This window comes from Gekko japonicus, unplaced genomic scaffold (genome assembly GCF_001447785.1).
Source record: "Gekko japonicus isolate JY-2015 unplaced genomic scaffold, Gekko_japonicus_V1.1 scaffold2044, whole genome shotgun sequence".
Lineage (NCBI taxonomy): Eukaryota > Metazoa > Chordata > Lepidosauria > Squamata > Gekkonidae > Gekko > Gekko japonicus.
Window position 1 is genome coordinate 289,885 of NW_015167597.1, and position 23,631 is coordinate 313,515.

General features: G+C 41.9%; 1 protein-coding gene across 2 annotated transcripts in view; it reads left to right on the forward strand.

Moving 5' to 3' along the window:
• Positions 1-23,631, forward strand: part of FBXL4 (F-box and leucine-rich repeat protein 4) — a 102,232-nt gene that overhangs the window by 67,525 nt on the left and 11,076 nt on the right. For both annotated transcript variants that reach the window (XM_015413984.1, XM_015413985.1), the window contains 2 exons: positions 14,397-14,468; positions 16,730-17,042. In XM_015413984.1, the coding sequence (XP_015269470.1) occupies positions 14,397-14,468; positions 16,730-17,042 (385 nt within the window). The remainder of the gene's footprint in view (positions 1-14,396; positions 14,469-16,729; positions 17,043-23,631) is intronic.

Below are 23,631 nucleotides of genomic sequence, written 5' to 3' on the forward strand. Positions count from 1 at the left end.
TAGTACATTCATTTTCACTACTGAAATTCTCCCTAACAACGAAAAGTTCATGGTGTCCCATTTTTTAAAATCTTGAGTTAGGTTATTCCATAGTTTCTCGTAATTATTTTTGTAAAGATCGATGTTTTTCATTGTTAGCTCAATTCCCAGATACTTTGTTTTCTTCACCACTTCACACTGTACCAGTTCTTGTAAATCCTTTTGTCGTTTTTTTGTCATATTCTTACATAAAAGTTTAGTTTTGTTCTTGTTTATATAGAACCCTGCCAGCACGCCAAAGTCTTCAATCTTTTTTAACAGCAGCGGTAGTTTTTCTTCTGGTTCTTCCACCATAAACATAACATCATCTGCAAAAGCCCTGTATTTGTAACTGTAGCCTCCAAGTTTAAGTCCTTTGATTTCTTCATCCTCTTGCACTTTTTGTAACAGAATCTCCAACACCCAAATAAAAAGCAGCGGTGAAAGTGGGCATCCTTGCCGTGTCCCTTTTTGAACCATGAAGTGATCCGTCAAGTCCTTATTCACATTCAGCCTCGCTCTTTGATCCGAATAGATCGCTTCAATCATGTTGCTAAACGGATGTCCTACTTCCAATTCTTCAAACATCTGAAACATAAAGTCCCAATTTAAATTATCAAATGCTTTTTCTGCATCCAAAAAGAGAAAGGCCACTTCCTTTTCTGGATGTTTCTCATAGTACTCAATTGCATCTATTACTGTTCTTAGATTGTCTCGAATTTGTCTGAACGAGAGCAACCAGATTATTATCCGTATTATTATCTGAGGTCTCCTACTCCTCGTCGACACCGATATGATCGCCTTCGTCATTTCGAACGTGATGACCACCCACGCAATTTAGATCGCATGAGACGATCTCAGTCCGTGACTTCGGCCCGTTCTGTGGCCCTGACCAGCCTCCTAACCTCTCAAGGCCTACGGATGCCCCTAAGTGTTCTCTCGCAGAACCTGGGCTTCATCCCCCTGTTGATAACTTGATACCGGCTGATCTCACTCAACAGTGGAGATCCTCCTCTCCCATGTCAATTTCTGACAACTCGGATTCGGCAGATCTCGAACTCGATGTTTCGCACATCGAAGATGACCTTCAGCCCTCGGGGTCTATTTCACCTACTGAAGGCCCGAAAGCATATCTGGAACTTGTAATCAGGTTGGCATCCGCCCTTCAGGTCCAGGGTTCCACTGAATCCCCGGCTGTGACTGATGTCATTCACAAGCTTGTTCAGGCTGACCTCCCGCCTTCGACAGTTCTGCCTCTATTGCCTCTATTGCTGGTCCACCTTTCCACCCTCAAGGAGACATGGGCTCATCCTGCTTCCATTCCCCCAGTCGCCAAGACACGAAGCTCTCTATAAGGTCCAAGAGAACTCGGGGAAGTTTCTCTTCAGGCAGCCTCCTCTGAATTTCCATGATCGTCCAATCTTCTTCGAAATTGAAGCAATCTGCCCGCCACTCTGTGCCTCCCGATCGCGAGGGCCGCAAGATCGATGTTATCAAGAGGAAGCTGTATTCCTTCGCCTCTATGAATGTTCATATTGAAACCTACCTGTCATATCTGTCGGCCTATGCCTTTAATGTGGCTAATGCAGTCTTGTTGCCTCCACCCAACACCAGCTCCTCCAAGACAGGATGCTGCATTCGGCCAGTCGGTCCTGCAGTCTCTCTTCGCTTGACCCTGCTACTACATCTCCAGGTAGGACCCGTGGGTGTTTCTTCCTGCTGGTGATGCTGTATCTTAACCAGTATTCTTTGTGTCTCTTGCAGCTGCCAGCTCCCTCCTCCAACTGGTTCAGCTCTTGTAATCACCCATGTGTGGGACTGCACAGAGACCACGACAAAGATACACAGGTTGCTTACCTGTAACTGATGATCTTCGAGTGGTCATCTGTGCAGTACCACAATCCCACCCAGCCTTCCCCACTGCTGGCATCTCCTATTCACCTTGCTTTGGCTTGATGGGACTTCCTGGTAGTGGTTGAAGGAACTGAGTGGGAGGCGGCTCTCACCCCCGCTCTAGGCATGCGCAGTATGTGCCTGCTCCCCAGGGTGGGAAGAGAGCCCACCAAAAGCTTTCTGAGGCAAAGCTCTTGAAGTTTCTCCAGTCAAGGTCATGCGCAGGCGCCCAACCCATGTGTGGTACTGCACAGATGATCACTCGAAGATCATCAGTGACAGGTAAGCAACCTTTTTTTTTTAATGCCTCTGTAAGATCCATATATTGTTTCCTTTTTTCTCTAACTCTCCATGGCATTTCTTTTAAGATCTTTATCTCTGTATTATCTAGATATAAAGGAGTCTTGTTTGAAGATTTGAGGATTTCATCTCTTAATATTCTCTTGTGGAATCTTACTTGCACTTCTCTTGGAAGTTGGTTTCTTCTCGCATACGAAGAGTTCATCCTAAAGGCAATATCAATCTCATCCAAGACTTTCTCTGTTTCTTCAGCCTTCGTATACTTCGCCAAAATGTGTGATCTTCTTTCTAATATCTTCTCCTTTTTCCTCAGGAATATTTTGAAATATTAGTATATAGGCTGCTTTATCTAATTCCAGTCTCATGAGGTCTTGTTCTATTAAGCTTTGTTTAGAGTCTGTTTTTTGCAGTTTGTTCTCTGTTTCCTTTGTCTTCTCCTTAAGCTTGGCTGTTGTGCTGGTGAGCTCTTCAATCTTCTGGTTGTTTTCTTTCTGTTGATTCTGTAAAGTCTCTATAGTGGCAGAAAGTTATTGTGGCATGTCTTTCATTGAATCTCTAATTGGGATCACTGCTTCAGCAATTGCCATTTTCATAGTGGTTGAAACTACTTCTTTCATCAGAGTAGAAACAGTACCTTGAATCATGGACTGAAGTTCCTTCATGGTGGCTTATGATCGACTGGACACTACTGATTTTGCTAGACCTGGTGAACTAAAAGACTGTGGTTTAGGTACAGGTTTGTTAGAGCCTGCCATTTTTTTTCTTTTAACAAAGTCTTATACTAAAGCCAATAGCCCCTACGATACAGTACTACGACATATTTTTTACAACCACTTATCTGTTATGCCCAAGCTTATTGTTGTTTATAATTATTTATTTATTTAATTCAATTTATACCCCGCCCTCCCCGCAATGCGGGCTCAGGGCGGCTTACATAGGGGCAAACGCCAATATAAAATATAATTAAAACCATTTAAAATCCCAACAGTACAAAAACATTCTTAACAAGTTATTGATTAAAGTGCTCAAGGTGTTCAACATGAAATTTCAAAGATGGCATATTTCAACTGTTCAGCATCATCTGCTCCAGGGAAGCACTGATGTTCCCTCATCCAGGGCCAGGTGAAGTTGGAATAATGGTGATGGTAGTGGTGATGGTAGTGGCGGCTCCTACTCATACGCCTGGTGGAAGAGCTCCGTCTTACAGGCCCTGCGGAACTGCACAAGGTCCCGCAGGGCCTGGATCTCCTCCGGGAGCTCGTTCCACCAGATAGGAGCCGCCACCGAGAAAGCCCTGGCCCTGGTAGCGGCCAGCCTGGCCTCTTTGGGGCCTGGCATTGCCAGGAGATGTTGAGTCCCCGACCAAAGTGCTCGCGGGGGAACATATGAGGAAAGGCGGTCCCTTAGGTAAGCTGGACCCAGACCACATTTAATTTAATTTAATTCAGACCACATTTAAACATTATATCAAGGACAATGATTCAAAAGAACATAACGTTCTCAGACTTACCAGTTATAATCCAAACAAAAGCCACCAAACCAAAACACAATGCTGCAGTCTTATTATGGGAGCGTTTCTTAGTAACTTCTTCTCTTCTTGCCTTATATGGATACATCAGGAAAAAAAGAAAGTCAGTGTTGAACAGAGAAAAAAGGGAGGAGCAAGAAAATGAATCACTTCCAGTGTATATTTTTTTAAGACAGAAAAAAACACAAGTGTCAGTTCCAAACTATTAATCCACTTTAACAAACTTTATAATACAAGTTTTTTACTTATATATCCAAGGGTTTGAATGATATAATCCAAATGTGTAGTTGTCTTCGCCCTTTTGCGTGTGTTTTAGCTGAGACACCTCTCAGCTACAGCTAAAGTGAAATAAAAAGAAGCGCAGTCAAAGGCTTATACCGATTTATAAATCCTGGAGGGATGGGTTTTAATTGTCTTTTAAAGCCATCATTGAGAACCAAGAATAATCTCAGTTAAGTTGAATGGTCTTTTGAAGATTGCCCCACAGCTGTAAATGCAGCCACTTGTCTCATCTGTTGCAAGTTGCTAAACGAAAAGGAGGGGGGAAGAGACGTTCTCTTTAAAGTTTAGTTCTCTTTAAAGTTTAAAGGGGCATCACACAGGGGGTGAAAATCGATGCTCTTTGCTTTCACTTTACTCAGGGTGTTTTTCTTGAAGATTGTATTTGCACAATCTTGATAGTCCCTTAGGTCGGGAAGTGACAGCTTCGTGCTTATGGTTGCCACAAGCAAATCAGTGAATCTTCTTGCTGGGGACGATCCAAGGCTTCAACCCGTGTGCTACCGCCAAACGGGGAGCCCGGATCCAGTCCCATGCGCTGCAACCCTGTCTGGGGAGTACACTAGAGCTCAGGAACCCCCGATGCTCCTCTAGAGGAGGTTCACGGCCGGCAGTTTCACGGAGCAAGCCCCGGTGACTACCGTTGCGCTGCGCTGCAGTCCCACTCTCCATGATCTTAGTTTTTTTGATGTTGAGTTTCAAGCCAACTTTTTTGCTCTCCTCTTTCATCGTTAGCAACAGGCTCTTTAGGTCCTCTTCCCTTTCTGCCATTAGAGTGGTATCATCTGCATATCTGAGGTTGTTGATGTTTTCCCCGGCAATCTTAATTCCTGCTTGTGATTCATCCAGGCCAGCATTTCACATGATGTACTCTGCATATAAATTAAATAAGCAGGATGACAGTATACATCCTTGTCGTACTCCTTTTCCTATGCTAAACCAATCAGTTGTTCCATATCTGGTTCTGTCACATTTTGACCAGGTTTCTCAGACGACATGTGAGGTGATCTGGTACTCCTATCTCTTTAAGGACTTGCCAGTTTGTTGTGATCCACACAATCAAAGGCTTTAGCATAGTCAATGAAGCAGAAGTAGATGTTTTTTCTGGTACTCCCTTGCTTTCTCCATAATGCAGCAAATGTTGGCAATGTAATCCCTAGTTCCTCTACCTCTTCAAAACCCAGTTTGTACTTCTGGTAGTTCTCTATCCGTGTACTGCTGAAGTCTAGCTTGTAGGATCTTGAGCATGACCTTGCTAGCGTGTGAAATGAGTGCAATTGTGCAGATAGCTTGAACATTCCTTGTCATTGCCCTTCTTTGGGATTGGAATGTAAACTGGCCTTTTCCAATCCTGTGGCCACTGTTGCATTTTCCAAATTTGCTGGCATATTGAGTGCAGCACTTTAACAGCATCATCTTTTCAGACTTTGAATAGCTCAACTGGGATACCGTCATCTCCACTAGCTTTGTTGTTAGTAATACTTTCTAAGGCCCATTTTACTTTACACTTCCAGGATGTCTGGCTCGAGATCAGTGATCACACCATCGTGGTTGCCAAGGACATTGAGATCCTTCTTGTATAGTTCTTCTGTGTATTCTTGCTACCTCTTCTTAATCTCTTCTGTTTCTGTTAGGTTCCTACCGGTTTTTTTCCCTTTATCATAGCCAGCTTTGCATGGAACGTTTCCTTGATTTCTCTAATTTTCTTGAAGAGATCTCTAGTCCTTCCCATTCTGTTGTTTTCCTCTATTGCTTTGCATTGTTCATTCAGGAAGGCCTCTTTATCTTTCCTTGCTGTTCTCTGGAAATCTGCATTCAGTTGGGTAAATCTTTCTTTTTCACCATTGCCTTTTGCTTTCCTTCTTTCCTCTCCTATTTGTAAAGCCACATCAAACAGCCACTTTGCTTTCTTGCATTTCTTTTTCTTTGGGATGGTGCTGATTGCTGCCTCCTGTACAATGTCATGAACCTCCATCCATAGTCATTGGGATTACTTGTATTAAAGTTTAGTTTTCTAACTGGCATGTTAGTACCTTAACAAGAATGATACCGTTTGCATAAGTATTTCACAAAATAGAGATTGATCTCAAATTAGATTGGGTATTACTGATGAAGGCAGAAGCTAGAACATTGAACAAAACAAATTTTATCCTGCTTTCTTTTTTGGTCACTTATTTACATTTATACACATACAGAAAGAGAGAGAGAATGTCTTTATTGTGCAACCACAGATAGCCAGTTCACATTCTGTGTGTATATTTCTTCTGGAAAAATCCTCTCTTTAAGATTATTGAAATTTATGAAGAGACAAAGTATACATATGTGAGGCACATCCCATGTTCATACTGAAGCGCCTACTTGCCACTTCAGCCTACTGATCTGATGGTTTCACTGTATCTATTTAATGTGTATAGCCAGGTATTCCTGTGTTTGGCTAACAGTGAACCAGTTTACATAGTCTCAATATGCCTTTACAATATATCCTGTACTTTTTTTTAAACAGTTATGGCCCTTTGTAACATGCAGTGAGGTATTTCAGAAGTCAACTTGCAGTAGATCTTCTGCTTGTAAATATGTACATCTTAAAAACATTTGCAAGCACTTAATATTATGTATAATTTTGTTTCAGCCAGATAACTAGTCTGTATATTCTGCTAAATTATAAGCAGAAGACTTTGTGCTGGTGATCTTGGTATTTGCTGATACATGACTCTTTAATATTTATTAATTAAATATGCATTCATGGCATAGTTTTACAATTCTGTTGACATTGATGTATTTGAGGTGCACAATGGACAAAACTACTTTGTTCATAAAAATTTAACAATGAACATCATTATTTGGGTGTATAAATGTATGTTATCTTGATATGATGCTTATCTTGAATTTCTGTTTCTACTGTTGTGTTGGAGCCAACATTTTTTAGTTAAAGCCACTAAAACCGTAATTCTTTAGCACTGGAAAACATCAGAATCTTATGTTTTATACTAGGAATAAGGCCCGTTGTGGAAATAAATACAATGAGCTCTGAAAAGAGGCTCTGGGTGGGTGCCTGGACTTGGACACTCAGCATCAATTTGCTGTTGTGACCTCAGCATGGTATAATGACACAGAGCTTACCATTTTCTCCGGTGGAACTGATCTCTGCCATCTGAAGAGCAGTTGTAATTCTGAGTGATCTCTAGCCCTCCCCTGGAGATTGGCAACAATGGTTCCCCAGGAGAAAACGGCTGGTTTGGAGGGTGGAGTTTATGGCATTGTACTTGTCTGTGGACCCACCACTCCTCAAACTCCACCCTTTCCAGGCTCCACCCCTCCAATCTCCAGGAATTTCCCAACCTGGAGGTGGCAACCCCATCTCCTTCCCAGCCACCCATTAACCTATTTGGGCCCAATGTGTGCTGTATCAGAGCTTTAAGTTGCTACCTGCTTGCTTGTCTGCAGTGAGAGACATTTGATTCTAATAGATAACATCACTTTCCCCTTCTTCTACCAACCGACTCCACTACTGGTAACACTCCCACACTGCTTAGTTTCAGACCAATAGAACATACTGTACGGCTAGTGCGGCTGTGCCTGTAGTATTTTAAGGTCAAAAGATGCAGCCTTCCACATGGAGCTTTTGCTCCATCTCCCTTCCCCAACTGCAGCACGTTTCTTACTTCTGGCGGATATGTTTGGCACCTGAGGCTTTGAGCCAGAGCAAAAAAACTACCCTGCTTGTTAGGTCTCAAAGGGCATCTGTGTGATGCACAGTCCACAGCCAATCCAGGAATGGGGATTGAACTAATTTCTAATTTTCACCAACCTTTTTAGCCCTGAAAGGGCTCCTTTATTTAATAGCTGAGCAGAGCATCAGGGGGGTGGGGAGGAAGGAATTGCCAGACTTTGGTGGGGGACTGGCAAAATTCTTGTAATGTCAGTGCTCCTGTACCAACATAATGAAGGAGAAAGGGGGCATGGTAGAAACAGCAGTGAGCAGTACAGAGACAGGGCATGCAGGCACTATCCCCGTGTGCTTCTACTCCCTTTGCTCCTGCTTCCTCAGCAGAGACAACTTTTACCATTTCTGTGTGGAATCCATGGTTCACTTCCATTTGACCCTCTGTTCAGACAGAGAGTGGCATAATGTGGTGCTTTCCTGGCTGCCTTTTCCAGTTTTTTATATTGAGACGACCAAATGCTCCTGGTTCCCCCACTAGAATCCCATTTAATGTTTACATTGTTGTTGTTGTTTAAAAATAATCCAGGCTGTATAAATCCATTCAAAGTGTTCTGTTTAAATGTACCTTTAGCCCAAATTAGATACTATGATAAAACTTCAGTAACAGTCTATATCAATAAAGTAGGTGTTTTGTACTTTGTTCCCTACAACTATTCTATCAAGAGTTCTATCGTTAAAAAATCCCAATATAGGAGATGGCATAAGTTCTTTTAGAAACACAATGTCAAGTCAGATGGTTGTCTATAGTTGGTTTGGCAACTTAGGTCCTTTCCGCACTTGGATCTCATCCCTGGTTTTATCAGAGTTCAACTCACAACATAATACCTTGCATTTATCCCTGGTTATAACAGCATCCGTTTATCCTGGGACAAGCGTGGGGCAAAACCAAGGTGACCACAATGTAATGTGGAAGCAGAAAATACCCTGAGATAATTACAGGGATGAACTCAAGTGTAGTGTAGAATGCAAAAATACCCTGAGATTATTACAGGAGTAAACTCAAGAGTAGTGTAGAATGTAAATTTGGGGACAGGGTTGAACCAGGATTTAAGGTCTAGTGCAGAATCACCCTTAGACATCTTTTAGGGTATGAGGAATACAGCAAAATATCTCAGAAGCCTAGCCAAGACAGAGGACGTGCATTTTAGAGTACATATTAAGTTATATTGATTCTATTATATTACTTGATTGTTACCTCACTGACATCTTTCAAGAAGAGGCTGGATGAATATTTGTGAGAGATGCTTTAGGCTGGTCCTGCATTGGGCAGGGGGTTGGACTAGATGGTCTGTATGGCCCCTCCCAACTCTGTGATTGTATGATTCTAATTCTTATACTCTATTATATTAATTATTCTATATTATACTAATTTAAGTGCTGTTATGTAGCCAATAATACCAGTATGTAACACTGCAATCAGCATTTTGTTAATGTAGAGGTGGATCCAGCCAGCTTTTCCACTCAGTCTTGACCAGTTCCCCAGCATAGCTTTTTTTCTTTTCTTTTTTGCATTCTGTTTGGTTCCTTCCTGCTTTTTTCACCAGCAGAAAAGCTCAGTGACTCCAACCCACGGTTATTTTCTGTTTGTTTACAAAAACATTGGCTTGGATCCCTTGAACCCCCAGAAAAAGTGCTGAGTGTCTGGGGTCTTCTCTACCTTCTTCTCCTTCCAGGAGCTCTTTCCATCTCAGCGAAAGTTTATTGCCAGGGTTCAGGGACTCCCATGTACTAATAGCTGTACCAATTGAGTGGCTGTAATGGAGAATGGAAAGGTGTGACAAATGGTTTCAAGCTCTACCCTCCAGGAGCCTCAGCTAATCACTTTCAAACAGTGGATTGGTTTTTTAAAAAAAGGAGTTTGGCAGTGTAATTGCTGTCCAACTGACAGAGTTCAGGGTGCTTGGACCTTTATGGGAGAAGGCTTAGGAGCTCTGTTGGTTAGGCAGAGAGTTCATTAAGGACTTTAGGTTCTTTGAAGACAGGTAGGGTTTGGGTGCTGTTCCTGTCAGCAGTTGAAAGATAAAAGCCTATCCGTTCCATGTTGCATGTCTGACTCAGACAAACAAGAAGCCTGCTTTGTGACTAGATTTGAGTCCAGTAGCACCTGAGAGAACAACAAGATTTTGGGGCATAAACTTTGACTCTCAGACTCTCTTCAACAAAATTCTTTTAAAATGCTTAAAAGTTCATGAGTTTTCAGTATACAGATTGAAAACTTCATTTGCCTCTTGAGAGTTCTGGCACCTCTTTTTCCAAACTAACAAACAAAAAAGCCCTGCTTAGTTATTTTCATCAAGCCTATTGTGTGGTTCCTTAACAATAAGTCAAGAGAATGTTGGGTGGCACCCTGGGTCCAGACATTGCCATCATTAAAGACTAGGAGACTTAGCAATCAATTATAAAAATAAAAGTATATATTAAACAAAGAAGTTTGTACATTGTGAAATTTAAGTTTCTAAGTCTGGCGATGGGGTGCTGTCATCAAAGGGAACAAGCTCGCCCTTACCCCCGCTTGCATGAGCAGAGCTTCACTCACAGAAGAAATGAATGATTTTGTCCTCTTCTTCCTTCCCACTGCAACTGCCTGGTGTGCATGGCTATTAGTGCTTACAAGCCCCTCAACACCATCAATAAACTTAACCAGGGTCAGGTGAGGTTCTGGCAGGAGAGGAAGGTGGGGAAGATCCACAGTCCTTACACTCACACATTGAACCCACATATAGTCTGTGTACAGAACCCTTAGGGACTGTTTACTCTCATATGAACCTATGTGACCATTATGGTCATGTTTGGGGACCTTGCTTTGGGGGGTGGGAACTAGAGAAAGGGTTTCTAGATCATGGAACCAAAACTGTGGAATTCCCTCTTCAGGGAGATTTGCCTGTCTCCCTCTATAGTTTTTTTTATATATATATTAAAAAATGTTTTTATTGCTTTTTCTATTTTACAAACCTACAAGGTCAAGGGAAGGGACCAGCCTAAAACTACGAGTAGCAAGGATCATTAATACATAAATTCAAAATAATCGATTTCCCTATTACTCAAATAGTAATACATGAGAGTTAATACTATGCAAATATAAAAATATAAAGTTAGCAAACACAACCTTGCTTGGCTAAAGTGTGTGTTTCTTAGCTTTAAGATAACTAGTTTATAATAAACATCAGACTTTCAAAATTACTCTGTTTTGCTTATTTCTTTCCACTGCGCTTCTTATCAAAATCTAGTCGAACTTTTGAAGGTTTAGGAGGAGCAGCCCCTAATTCTGGTTCCAGGTCAGAGGATTCTGCTGAGCAGTTCGCGGTATTGTCAGAATTTCCCCCCCTTTTTATCTTCTTCTTCTTCCACACCTTTGTTGTCCTCCACTTTCTCAGATCCGTCTCTCGCTTTCTGTTGTTGCTTCAGGAATGTTTTCGCTTTAAGAACAGAGTCAATCTTTTCTTTTTTCCCGTTGTAGTTGAAGATAAGGACTTCTGGTAATATCCATCTGTATGGAGTGGTATGATTTTGCAAAAACAGTGTTAAGTCTCTATTGTCTCCTTCTTCTCTTAATCTCAAATGGAACGTCTTTTAAGACTTTGATTTGTTCTCCTTTGATTTTCAAGACAATTCCGTTTGTTTCCTTTAAAATTAAGTCTCTCATTGACCTTTTTGAGAATTTCACATATACTTCCCCGGGTAGCTTCTTTTTTAAATAAATTCTGGATAAGTATGATATACCATATCTATATCACTTTGTATCACTTCCGCTGTTAAGCCTACCACGGGAACGAGCTCTTCACTTAAAATCTCTTTCAGGTTCTCTCCTTTCTGCTCCGGAATGTTTTGAATGTTTTGAAATCTCAGGACATACGCTGATTTTTCCATTTGAAGAAGTAGCAATTGTTGACTCTCGGGGATTTTTTCTTTTTCCACTACCTCCAGTCTTTGTTCAAACTCTTTGGACTTAACATCAACTTTTTTCAGCTTCTTGGTTAACTCCTCTGTTTTTGCTGAAGTTTCTTTAAGCTCCTTTTGCAATGTATCAAACTTGTCGTTGAGGTTGGTCATCTGGTCCAGTAGAGGGCACAAAGCTGCAACAATCATTTTAGGAAAGTCTATGGTTGCTTCCGGTTTAGTGACCAGAGGCGATGTGCTGGCAGTTCCTGTTATAAGTTTCGATTTCGCCACCATTCTTTCTGCTCGCTGCATCATTGTTTACAGTTAGCAAAAAAATTTCAGAAGTCTCTGAAGGTATGGTAATAAATGCGTTCTTACTAATCTGTACCACACTCAGTCTCGGTCCCCACTTTTAACCCAGGTTGTTGTTTTTCGGGATCAGGATTCCCGTCCCCCTTCCACTTGTTTGGGATTTTGGGGTGGCTTTACTCTCGGGATTTAGGTGGTTTCTTGCTAATTCGTGGATTCACTCCCATTCTTACTTGCGTTTGTTTAAGATGTAGAGAAGATAGTTTCATTCGGATCACTTGTGCGCTCGGGCCGGTATGAGCCTCTATGTGCCATTACTGACTCTGTGCTGCAAGGACCTATCGGGGCAAAAAGGAGCCTCGATCTCTTGGCTTCCACCTCGGGAGAGGCACCTCACGCTCCCCAGGCTGCGACCCCCCTACAATGGGTCACGGGGGTCCAAGATCAACTCGGACCCCTCCCCATCGGCATGTTTGCGGGCCACTCATATCAGAGCAATGATGGACCGCACCCACCTGCAAGTTGCCAAAAATCGGAAGTCCCCCTCTATAGTTATTTTCTACTGGCAGGTCATCTGGCAATCCATTACTGACCCTCTTTCTTGCTTGTTTATGTTGTTTAAAAACTGTGCATACATATCAAAGTCAATTTTCAGTGTCTTTTTAGTTCACTGCCTTGAGATTGAAATACAAGATAAAAATGTTTTAAATGATTAAACACACTTTGGACTTTAAAATAAAAAAAGTTTCATTATACAGACATGTTGAATCTGTTGAATTAATGGTTTCAAGTTACCTGGAATAATATACTATACATTTTCTGTGGCAGTTATCTTTGAATTATTGAAAGCTGTGTTTATGTTTTTTTGTGTTTTGGTTATGAAATGAGTTCAGATAACATTAGTATGCATGGAACTGTATGTTATGCATAATTACAATACTTATTAAATGTGCAGATACTGGAAAACTCTTCAGTATTAAATAAAAAAATAGTTTAGTTTCTGCGCTTTAGTTAGTTTCTGCCCTTTTCCTCTTTCTCTATGATTTTCTGGACTTCTCTGGACGCTAAACCTATTCACTTATCTTGTCTGTATGTTAAAAGAAGTTCAATTAGGACTCATTTGTGTCATTAGTAATCAATAATAATCAATCATCTATAAAGACTACAGTGTTGAAGAGGATCATACAACATATGTCTGGATGCTGAATTTCAGTGTGTACTTGAAAAAATGGCAAATCACTACTTAACTTCTTACAAGGTTCCCAGTACCTACAATTACCTGTGTGATTTTTTTAACTGATCTTCTTGTTGCTGTGCCAGCACAACATTGCAAATCATGATATTACCTTGACTTTGCAAACAGATATCCTGGCTCAGATGTTTCAGCTTGGAGTTCCAGATAGTTGTTAAATAAGGTTCTTGGCAAATTGTTACCAATCAGATGCTTTTCTTGCATGTATCTTCTTATATAAATACTATAAATCTTCCAAGTGGACATATACAAAACTTGCCAGGTTTATAGTGAGGTGTAACAAATAGAAAGATGATTTCTATACAGTGTTAGACTTTTCTCTGTAATTCTGCTGATCCCCAAGTCATTTTTATCCATTCAATCAAGGTGTGTTTCTGGACTAAAAGCCCAGCTAAACAGTGTGTGTGTGTGTGTGTGTGTGTGTGTGTGTGTGTGTGTGTGTGTGTGTGTGTGTTTATTTTGGAATTATGTTAATTTTGAATGGGGTAGTGTATTTATGAATAAATGACATTACAATACTCTTGTGACACAAAAGTTACCATTTTGCAAGGTGGATTTGATATTTTGGTAGAGCCTGATTTACTTTGTTTTAATGATGTATTACTTCACTGTAATCAGTGTGGCCACATTTAACATTGCAGAAACATGACTGTGAAGAGCAAATTATATTTGTTGCCATCCATATGTGGTCTAGTGACAGGTGCTCAATGGTGCTCAATGGTTGTCAGTATACTTGTCAGCAAGAGAATCCTGTGACATTAAAGTCACCAGCTCGATCCTTATAATGTGTGAGTCTATTGGCAGTTCCATCAGGCTGTAGCTGATCAGTGAATGTCAGAGATGCTGCACTTTTCCGGGATGTCACCAGCCCTCTATGTTTTTGGTTTGGCCTCGCTTGTTGTTTGAACTTACCAGACTTCTAAGAGCTTTCCTGAGGGAAATGAACTGATAGGTCATGGGAATAAAGGTGTCTTCAGGGCATGCAAAACCACATCCAGAGTGACTTATTATATAAAGGCTTGTAATGATTACCTTGACTCTAAGCCAATCAATGGTTGGAGCATCTAGGGACTCATTAAATGGCATTTGTGGTGTCTGTTACCTAGGGTTTGAGCTGAATTTCAGGGAAAGCAGTGACAGCCTTTAATGTCTAATTGACCCTTTCTCTTTGTTTTGCTTTCTATATTTGCTTCTGATGTGTTCCCCAATGGCAGCAAACAGCAATGCTCAGCATTCTGAACTTCTGTTCAGAGCTTCAGCACCTCAGCCTGGGTAGCTGTGTAATGGTAAGTTCTTAAAGTTCAAAGCATGCATATGATTCCCAAATATGGACTCCTCAGCTGTGTTATGGGAGGAAAATTAGTCGTTACTTTTCTTTGTTATTATACTAAAACATTTCTGGAGAGGAGTGTGATCTTAGTGAAATCTTATGTGAGCTTTGTACTACTACCATTAAAGAAGCAAAAAGAAGAATCTCCTGTACCTTTTAGTTGTTTTTAAACCCCGTTCTCAGAAAGAGCAGTGTAGAAGTTTCTTTCAGTGCAGGTATATGGAAGTTGTTCCAAAGGACAGGCCATTCATATGTACCCCTAATCACATGAATATGGCAGTTTTCAACATGTTCTCCCTCTCATGGCAGCACTCTTTTTTTCAATGGTTGTGAAAATAGAGCATACCTCTGCAAATGATATTCTGGATTTTTTGGGTAGGAGGTCATAATATATTCTTTTTCATTACTTGTCTGTAAGGAGATTAATATTCCTTTCCTGAGATACAGCAAATTCTCTGCTTCTTTTTTTGCTGTGGAATTTATTTGGGATTTTTTTCTAGTTATATATGAACTACTTCCTTCATTAAACTTTGATACTGCTACAAAAGCTGTTTTTAGTTCTGTACATTTCATTTAATAGAAAGGTAGATTAGGTATTTAGTCATGACCTTCACTGTTGTACTCTTTGGTAGATTAGTGATACCACTATTTGCATGTTTGCATATTCATTCATATGACCATTGGATGGACTTCACTGTCCCAGGAACATGGACCAAACTTTATATTATTCTGACCTGCATGTATTTTACCCTGAACTGGATGCTGTTGTTGTTGTCGGTTTTGGGGGTTTTCTTAAACAAAGTTGCAGCGGCTGCTAACTGCTTTGAAAGACCTGTGGGTGAATGAGAGGTGTGGAGGTTAATCGATGAAAGCATCCTACAGGAAGGAATTTTTTAGCAAACACCACCAGAGTGGAAATGTTTAAAAAACCAACTCCTCTCTCCTGCCCCTTTTGCATGGGTGGTTTGGGACACATTGCAGTCTCTAAGACTGTATTGTTTTAAAGTGATGGGAAAGCTACATGTGTACAATCCAACATGATAGTTTGGCCCTTAAACTACAGAGTTTGGTGCCATGTTTGTATCCCTTTATGTGATACTTGCACCGCAGCATTAGATCATATGGAATTGTTTCAGTACTGAAATTCTCTCTTAAATTATTCTATATGGATACATTCCCAATTCACATGATTTACCAAGGAAGTTGTATTAAAATTGATTAGTGGCAGCAGGTGCAGTGGGACAAAAGGTGGTAAATGGCCACACTCATTAATTGGTGAGTAAGAGGAAATGGTACCAGAGGTGTGTGGCACCCTGTGCCCTTTCTGCTAAAAGGCTGTTGAATACCACCAAGACAGGGATTGGATTGTATAGTGCTTGCACTGCTGATGAAAGGCAAGTTGCACTAAATGTGGATTTGTGATGTCATTGGTTCATATTCACTGCTAAAGTCACTGTTCCATACTGAATATTTCTAGTCTATGTAGGATTGTACACAGCACACATTGCTTCGGTTGCCTCCTGTAGGCGTCTGTCTGAAAGGGCATGAGTTTTCCTTCCCAGTTGGTTGCCAGCCAGGGATGGTGGCCATTTATTATTTTCTAGCCATCATACCAGCCACCACTGGAACTGATTCTTTTTCAATGGCTGTTGATTGCTGTGAAGAGTGAGACTTCTTAATGAAAGAAAACTTACTTGTATTGGCCTCTTATATATAAAATCACACACCCACAAACATGCATATAATTTAGAAATAATGGTTATTAACTTAAAAGATTCTTTATCTTGGCACTGGTTTCAAAATATATAATGTAAAATTTTGTAATGTCTTTGCTGCTTTCTACCATTTACTGAAATTTAAAAACAAATAATATGCTGTCTCCATCTTCTTGTGGATGCTTAAGCCCATTTGTGAGCTGTAGCAACAATATACAGAAGTGTATGATGTTACTGAAGAGACGTTACCTGAAAGCCACAGTCAGGATACAAAAGAGAGTTTTGGAGTATCATAGGGGTGTGGTAGGAAGAGGGGTTTTCAAGCTGCATGTGGCATACAGGTAATTGATTCCAGCAGCAGTTATGTTTGGGTGGAGCAATGGTATTTATATTCACATCTCGGCCTGCAACTGGTATGTGAAACTGAAAACAGTATTTTTAATAAATATTTGGTTTGAAATACGTGGTGAAGATACAAATAAAGAGTGATTTTTCTTCACAGATTGAAGACTATGACACAGTAGCTAGTATGATGGGAGCCAAATGCAAAAAGCTTCGTACACTGGATTTATGGAGATGTAAAAACATTACTGAAAATGGAATAGCAGCACTAGCTTCTGGCTGTCCACTGCTGGAGGAGCTTGATCTTGGCTGGTGCCCTACGCTTCAGAGCAGCACTGGCTGCTTTGCAAAACTTGCACGTAAACTCCCAAATTTGCAAAAGCTCTTTCTGACTGCCAACAGGTCTGTGTGTGACTCTGATATAGAAGAACTTGCTGCTAACTGCACTAATCTCCGTCAGCTTGATATATTGGGTAAGCAACTGAATCTTCTTTAAATCAGCTGATTGTACCAGTAGCAGAAAAGGAAATTATGTGTTGCATAAAATAAGATGTATTCAAGTGAGTAAATACTGGGTTCATGATCCTTCTTCCCTATGATGGCAGTAGAGTCATATGTAAAACACTGTCAGTGCATGGATACTTCTCATTAGATCAAAGTCTCTCAGGGTGTGGCACTAAAATAGCTTATACTTTGATTTCCTGGATTGTTAATCAAAGGACAGATTTGTCTAGTTACTTACCCCAGTGCTGCTTTTTCTTTTTTGAAAGACACTACAGCTTTATGATGGTTTCCTGAAAACCATTCAATTACTATTGCCAGTTTTCCAAAGGCCTAGAGAGAGTGACAGGATGTATTTACAAAGTGTGAAATTTACGATCAAATGGTATTTTTTTTTCTGCAAATCATAGAATAAATCTTTACTGAGTTTTTCTTCAAAAAGAAATTATTTTCATTAAGTAATTGAAAGGTAATACACATAAAATTCTAATTTCTGTTGCAATAGATATAAGAAAATGTTCTCCTAGTACTGAAAACTGTGAATCTGTATGTTAATTTCAGAAACAAACATTTTCTGTCAAAGTATGACATTCTTTATGGAACTTTGGAGGAGATGCTTCTGTATATTACCATTTTATACCTGGGCCTCAAGATGGCACTGTAGTTAGTGGTGATTATAGAAAATCTCCAATATGTGTTAGGAATGCCCATGTGAAAGGATTACGTAATAATATATATGGATTTTTAAAAAATATATAAAAATGTATAAAAAGTTTTCTAGCTCCTTCATGGCTGCCCTTCCTCAGTTTCAAACTCTTTCTGACTTCTTGGGATGCAGTCTCTCTTTTGGTTGATGATGGAGCCAAGGAATATAAAATCTTGAACAATTTCAATTTCTCTGGTGGTCCAAGAGTTGGGCAGTCCTTGACTCCTTTCTCCTGGGGAAAGCACCTCCTCTTCTGTAGGCAGGGCCGGCAATCTTTGATCCCAAAGGGGAGGGGCTTATCCTCTGACTCCCCAGGCTTACCAGCCCTGCCTTCCAAGCAGGACATGCTGGCTGTGCTCCGTAGAGCATGAAGATCCCGGAAGACAGAAGACCAGCAAGACAGAGAGACCACAAACGGCTGAGAAAAGAAGCGGGGGAAGGTAATTACCTTCTCACCCCTTCCTTACCAGAGAGCCACGGGCTTTGGGACTTCAACATCAGCGCCAGCAGCCCTGGGAGGCCCCAGGCAGTTGCGGCGTCAAAAGAAATGCCTCTGGACCCTGCTGGGATACACAGCTGCATGCCATTTCCCCCCCTCCCTATAGATGGAGGGCCTCGATCGGCTCAACGAAGAGCCTGGGGAGAGCGGAGGACTCTGGCGGTAGCCGAGGGAGGCACGGGAACTCTGTCGCCGTCCTGTTCAGCACTGGAGCGGGACTCTTCTTACCTGCAGGGCAAGTGAGGAAGCGAGTGGCTCCAGAGCAGTCTGCCCAGGCACCTGAATCACGGTAGGAATTACAAGGAGGGGGGAAAGGGTGAGAGAAGGGCAGTTGCAGTAGCTTGTGTTGGTTCTGGAATGGCAAAGTGACCTCCCTTATCCTCCGTATCGGCTTGGGCACTGAAAGTTTTTTCCCTTCTGCTCCTGACTTTAGAGGGACATAGATTAGTTCCTAAGCAGGTGCCAGTAAGCAGGACCCTAACACAACCTCCTGGGCCATGAGGGTTAGGACTCCATTTTGAGGAGTTGATCCACTAGAGTGATGGTCACTGCTTTCACTTTCAGGTTCCCCTAAAATGGTAGACAAGGCCGGAATAGCAAGTTCCCTGGGCCCTGAAGACCTGGAACTATCACAGGCTACTCCTACAGGCTCCTAAAATTTATAGCCTTCTGGAGAGGAAGCTCAGTCCAATCTACTCTCATGGTTTAGAGAGGAAATGAGGAAGGAATGTAAAGGCTTATGGCAACAAACAGTCTCTACACAGCCTACTGGTCATAGCTCTAAAAGGGAGAGGAGCCCTAGCCTAGATGATATCCCTCCCCCGAGTAAGAAGTGCAGGGATTCCACACACACCAAGGGCTTCATTCCCCTGATTAGTGATCTTGAGGATGACTCAGATTCTGTATTGTCAGCCTCAGAAAAGGAAGAAGGGGAACTATCAGAAGAGGAGGAGGAGGCAGTACCCATCATACAGTCAAGACTCTTTCCACAGGAAATTTATAGTAGGCTGCTACCTAAAGTAATTACAACGCTGGAGCTAGTTTACACTCCAAAAGAGCAGGAAGACAAGGAGGATCCTGGTTTTCCCGTGGGATCCAGTAAAGCCACCCCTAAGGCTCACATTAAAACAGCGGGAGTACCATTGCCTGCAGCATTTTATAACACCATTATGGCAGAATGGGAACATCCAGCCAATCCAAAGTCTGGTAATCCACTCTTTGCAAAACTATACTCTCTCATTCCAGAAGCCACCAAGAGGATTAAGCTACCTATGGTAGATGACCCGATCAACTCACTGGCATCCACATCTCTGCTTTCTATGGATGCTGACGGACTCCCAAAAGATAACTGTGACTAGAGGGTTGAGAAAGCTGTCCGCAGGGACTTTGAAGCTTCGGCCACCTCCCTCAGAGCATCTGCTACAGGATCATTGTTCACCAGGGCAGCTTACACATGGGCTTCAGAGTTGACGACAGCTGATAGTGACATTCCTAAGAGTCTGAAGGATGAACTAAAAAAGATAGCCCTAGCTACCACCTTTGCAGCAGACACTTCCTTGGACGCCGTACAGGTCACAGCTAGAGCAATGGCCTGTAGCGTGACTGGAAGAAGAAATACATGGCTGAGACACTGGGATGCCAACCCAGTGGCATGGGCTAAGGTTGCAGTGGTAGCATTTAAAGGGATAAATCTTTTTGTGCAGGTCTCGATCACTATCTGATTGAGGATAAAGACAAGAAACGGGTGCTACCTTCAAAGAGAAAGGATGTGAAGAATAGAAGGAGATTCCAGTCCTTTTGAGATTCTGTTGTACATATTAGATTCCGTGTCAAAAATGAAGTCAAATGAGGAGGAAGATCTATGTTTTATTTCAATTAACAAGAAAACAGTTGGACCAAATAGTCCATCCAAAATTGACTACTTTCTTCTCAGCATATTCAGGGAATATGCTTCAACTAACAGGAAAACAATTGGACCAAATAACTAATCAAAAATTGACAACTTTCTTCTTCTTGAACATATTCTGAACATATTCAGGAAATACATGATATTTTATACATGGACTGACATAATCAAGAAAACAATATTCAAAAAGCATAATTGGTTATAAAAGACCATGGTCATTTGAGTAATAAGCCTCTGATTTTTCAGATGTAAAGAAACATATATCTATGTCAAATCTAAGTGTTTATTTAACCTAACCTAAATGATAATGGGCAAGGAGTCTTCATATCCTAAACAAAAGTATTTTTTACTGATACGAGACTAAAATCGTGTCTGACCCAGACATTGCAAGGTTTTGCCCTTAGGAACTACTGAATCATGAACTTTCTACCTATTATGTTGTCTGCTAGCAATATCAGACCTACAAGAAAAAAGCCTTCTATATAACAGGCCTTTCTAACATCCTAATAACATGTTATTTAAGAATAAATCTATAAAAACCAGAGAAATATGAATAATCAAAAAAGGGGGAAATCTTTATAGTCCCATCTCTACTACAATTCCAGACGTGATGATAGACAACATGTTAATAGAACATACAAGGGCAGATGGCAGAACAAGCCTAGAGATGCCAGAACACCCTCCTCCGCAGGAAAAGCGGGACAAGGAGCCAAAGGTCTCAAGAAAGGACCTTCAGCATGACTATACCGTGTCTGTGACAGGGGTGGGTGCCAGACTGCAGCTTTTCTCCAGGCAGTGGCAACAGACTGTGACAGACAGATGGGTACTGGAGACAGTGACCCATGGTTACTCATTGGAGTTTCAAAGATCCCCGCCCCAGCGATTCTTGGAAATGTCAAAGAAGAAATCAACAGAAAAACACAGGATAATGAAGCAGGCCATGCAACATTTGTTGGATATCGGAGCGATAGAGAAGGTACCCGAGAGAGAGAAGTTGCACGGAGTATACTCCATCTTCTTTACGGTTCCCAAGAAGAATGGGGACACCAGAGCCATACTGGACTTGAAGTGGTTCAACAAACACATCAGGGCTCAAGAAAGTTCAAGATGGAAACACTGCAGTCCATCCTATCATCTCTGCAGACAGGGAATTTCATGGTCTCCATAGACCTGGCCGAAGCGTACCTACACATACCGATAAGAGAAAATCACCGACAGTTTCTCCGGTTTGCGTACCATGGAAAACACTTCCAGTACCGAGCCCTTCCATTTGGTCTGAGGACGTTGCCAAGGGTATTCACCAAGGTACTGGTATCCATAGTGGCCTTCCTGAGGATGAAAGGAGTATCGTTATTCTAATCAAGGCGGACTCCTACCTCCGAGCACGTCAACATCTGGACTTGTCAATTCAGGTGCTGCAGGATCATGGGTTTGTGATAAACCGGGAGAAGAGCACACTAGAACCGACTCAGGTACTCACTCATGTGGAAGTACAGGTTTTCCTGTCACTGGAGAGGTGGGACAAACTTACACATTTACTACATCAAGTCTTGGAAATGCAACACTTGGAGGTGATGACCCTAGCCTGTCTCCTGGGGATGATGGTGTCATGTCAAGACCTGCTACCTTGGGTCAGATTCCATACAAGACCCCTACAGAGATTTCTCCTTCGTCACGGGTTTGTGATAAACAGGGAGAAGAGCACACTAGAACTGACTCAGGTACTCACTCACTTGGAAGTACAGATAGACACGATACAGGACAAGGTTTTCCTGTCACTGGAGAGGTGGGACAAACTTACACATTTACTACATCAAGTCTTGGAAATGCAACACTTGGAGGTGATGACCCTAGCCTGTCTCCTGGGGATGATGGTGTCATGTCAAGACCTGCTACCTTGGGCCAGATTCCATACAAGACCCCTACAGAGATTTCTCCTTCGTTACCAGTTAGTCTTCTGCTTCTGCATTTTGCTGATGAGTAATCTGTCTGCAGTGTCAAGGGATCCCTTGCATGGAAGCAGCCAAGGTTAAAGGAACAACACCCATTCATATCTGACATGCACGACCATAAACATTTCTGTCTCCACCACAATAGCTAGATGGATCAACACCTCCAAAGAGGTTTTCCAGGAACAAACAGTTTCAATGTGTCAAGACACATAAGGACTTGCAGTTGCATCCAAAAAGGTGTGTTTGTGTCTGTGTAAAATGCCGTCAAGTTGCAGCTGACTTACAGTGACCCCTCGGGGTTCTTGAGGCAAGAGGCAAATGGAGATGGTTTGCCATTGCCTGCCTCTGTATCGCAACCCAGGACTATGTTGGTGGTCTCCCATCCAAGAACTAACAAGGGCTAGCCTTGCTTAGCTTCTGAGATTTGACAAGATCACACTCATCTGGGCCATCCAGGTTAGGACCTAAAGGTAGGGGGGAGTTTTAACTAAACCAAAGGGTGTAGATATATGACTTCCCCATTTCACCTTCACTTAAAATAGTTATGATGATTTTACTTACACGATGGCTGAGACAGAACACCTTTTGCTAGTTATACAGTAGTCTGCCAGTAACTTGAATGGGATTTTCTTTGACAAATAGCTGAAGCAGCAGGAAGTTGGGGGGTCACCTCCCTCTGGAAGAAATGGGGAAAACAAAATGAGTGGGAACAAAGAAATTCTTGCAGGGACAGTCCTGGCGTCAGCTTAGCCTGTTTGCGTGCATTCTGAGCAGTGGTTCCGACCTTGTGAAATGGCCTCCTGACTCCTTGCAGGGCCTTCCCCTGATTTGAATGGAATTCAAAGTATCAATGCACTTTTGTGATACTAACATCACTCTCTCAGTCTTCAATGAAACAAAAGGTGTGTGTGTGTTAGTATCTATTCCCGCCTTTACTGTGTTTATTAATATGAGTTCTGATTAATTATTGCCTTGGTGTATTAAAGTTTATTTACTGTATTGATATCACAAAGTGAAATATAAAATAGGTTAAAATGGTATCTTCTGTTGGACCAAACCAGGAGCATATTTTGCAAGCTGTTAAACCTCAAAGGTTTTGAAAGATCTACGTGCCACTGGTGAGGGAACCTTCCCCAGCATCTTTACTTTGTGACAGCAAACACCACAGACTCCCCTTTGAATACAGATTCCTGGGGGGTAGCAAAAGAAGACTTATACTCTCTTTCTTCTGGGATTGAGACCCAGGCCTATACGGCCCATCCTCAAGCTCCCTGGCGGAGCGCAAAGGCGCTCCGCGGTGAAAATCTCCCCCCCCCCCGGGACTTGGGCAAGCAAGGCTGCTTCAGCAGCCTTGCTGTGCCCAGAGGGCTCATCCCCAAGCTCCCCGGCGGAGCGCAAAGGCACTCCGCGGGGAAAACACTCCCCCCCCCTCTCGGGCCATCCCCAAGCTCCCCGGCGGAGAGCGAAGGCGCTCCGCGGTGAAAATCTCTCCCCCCCC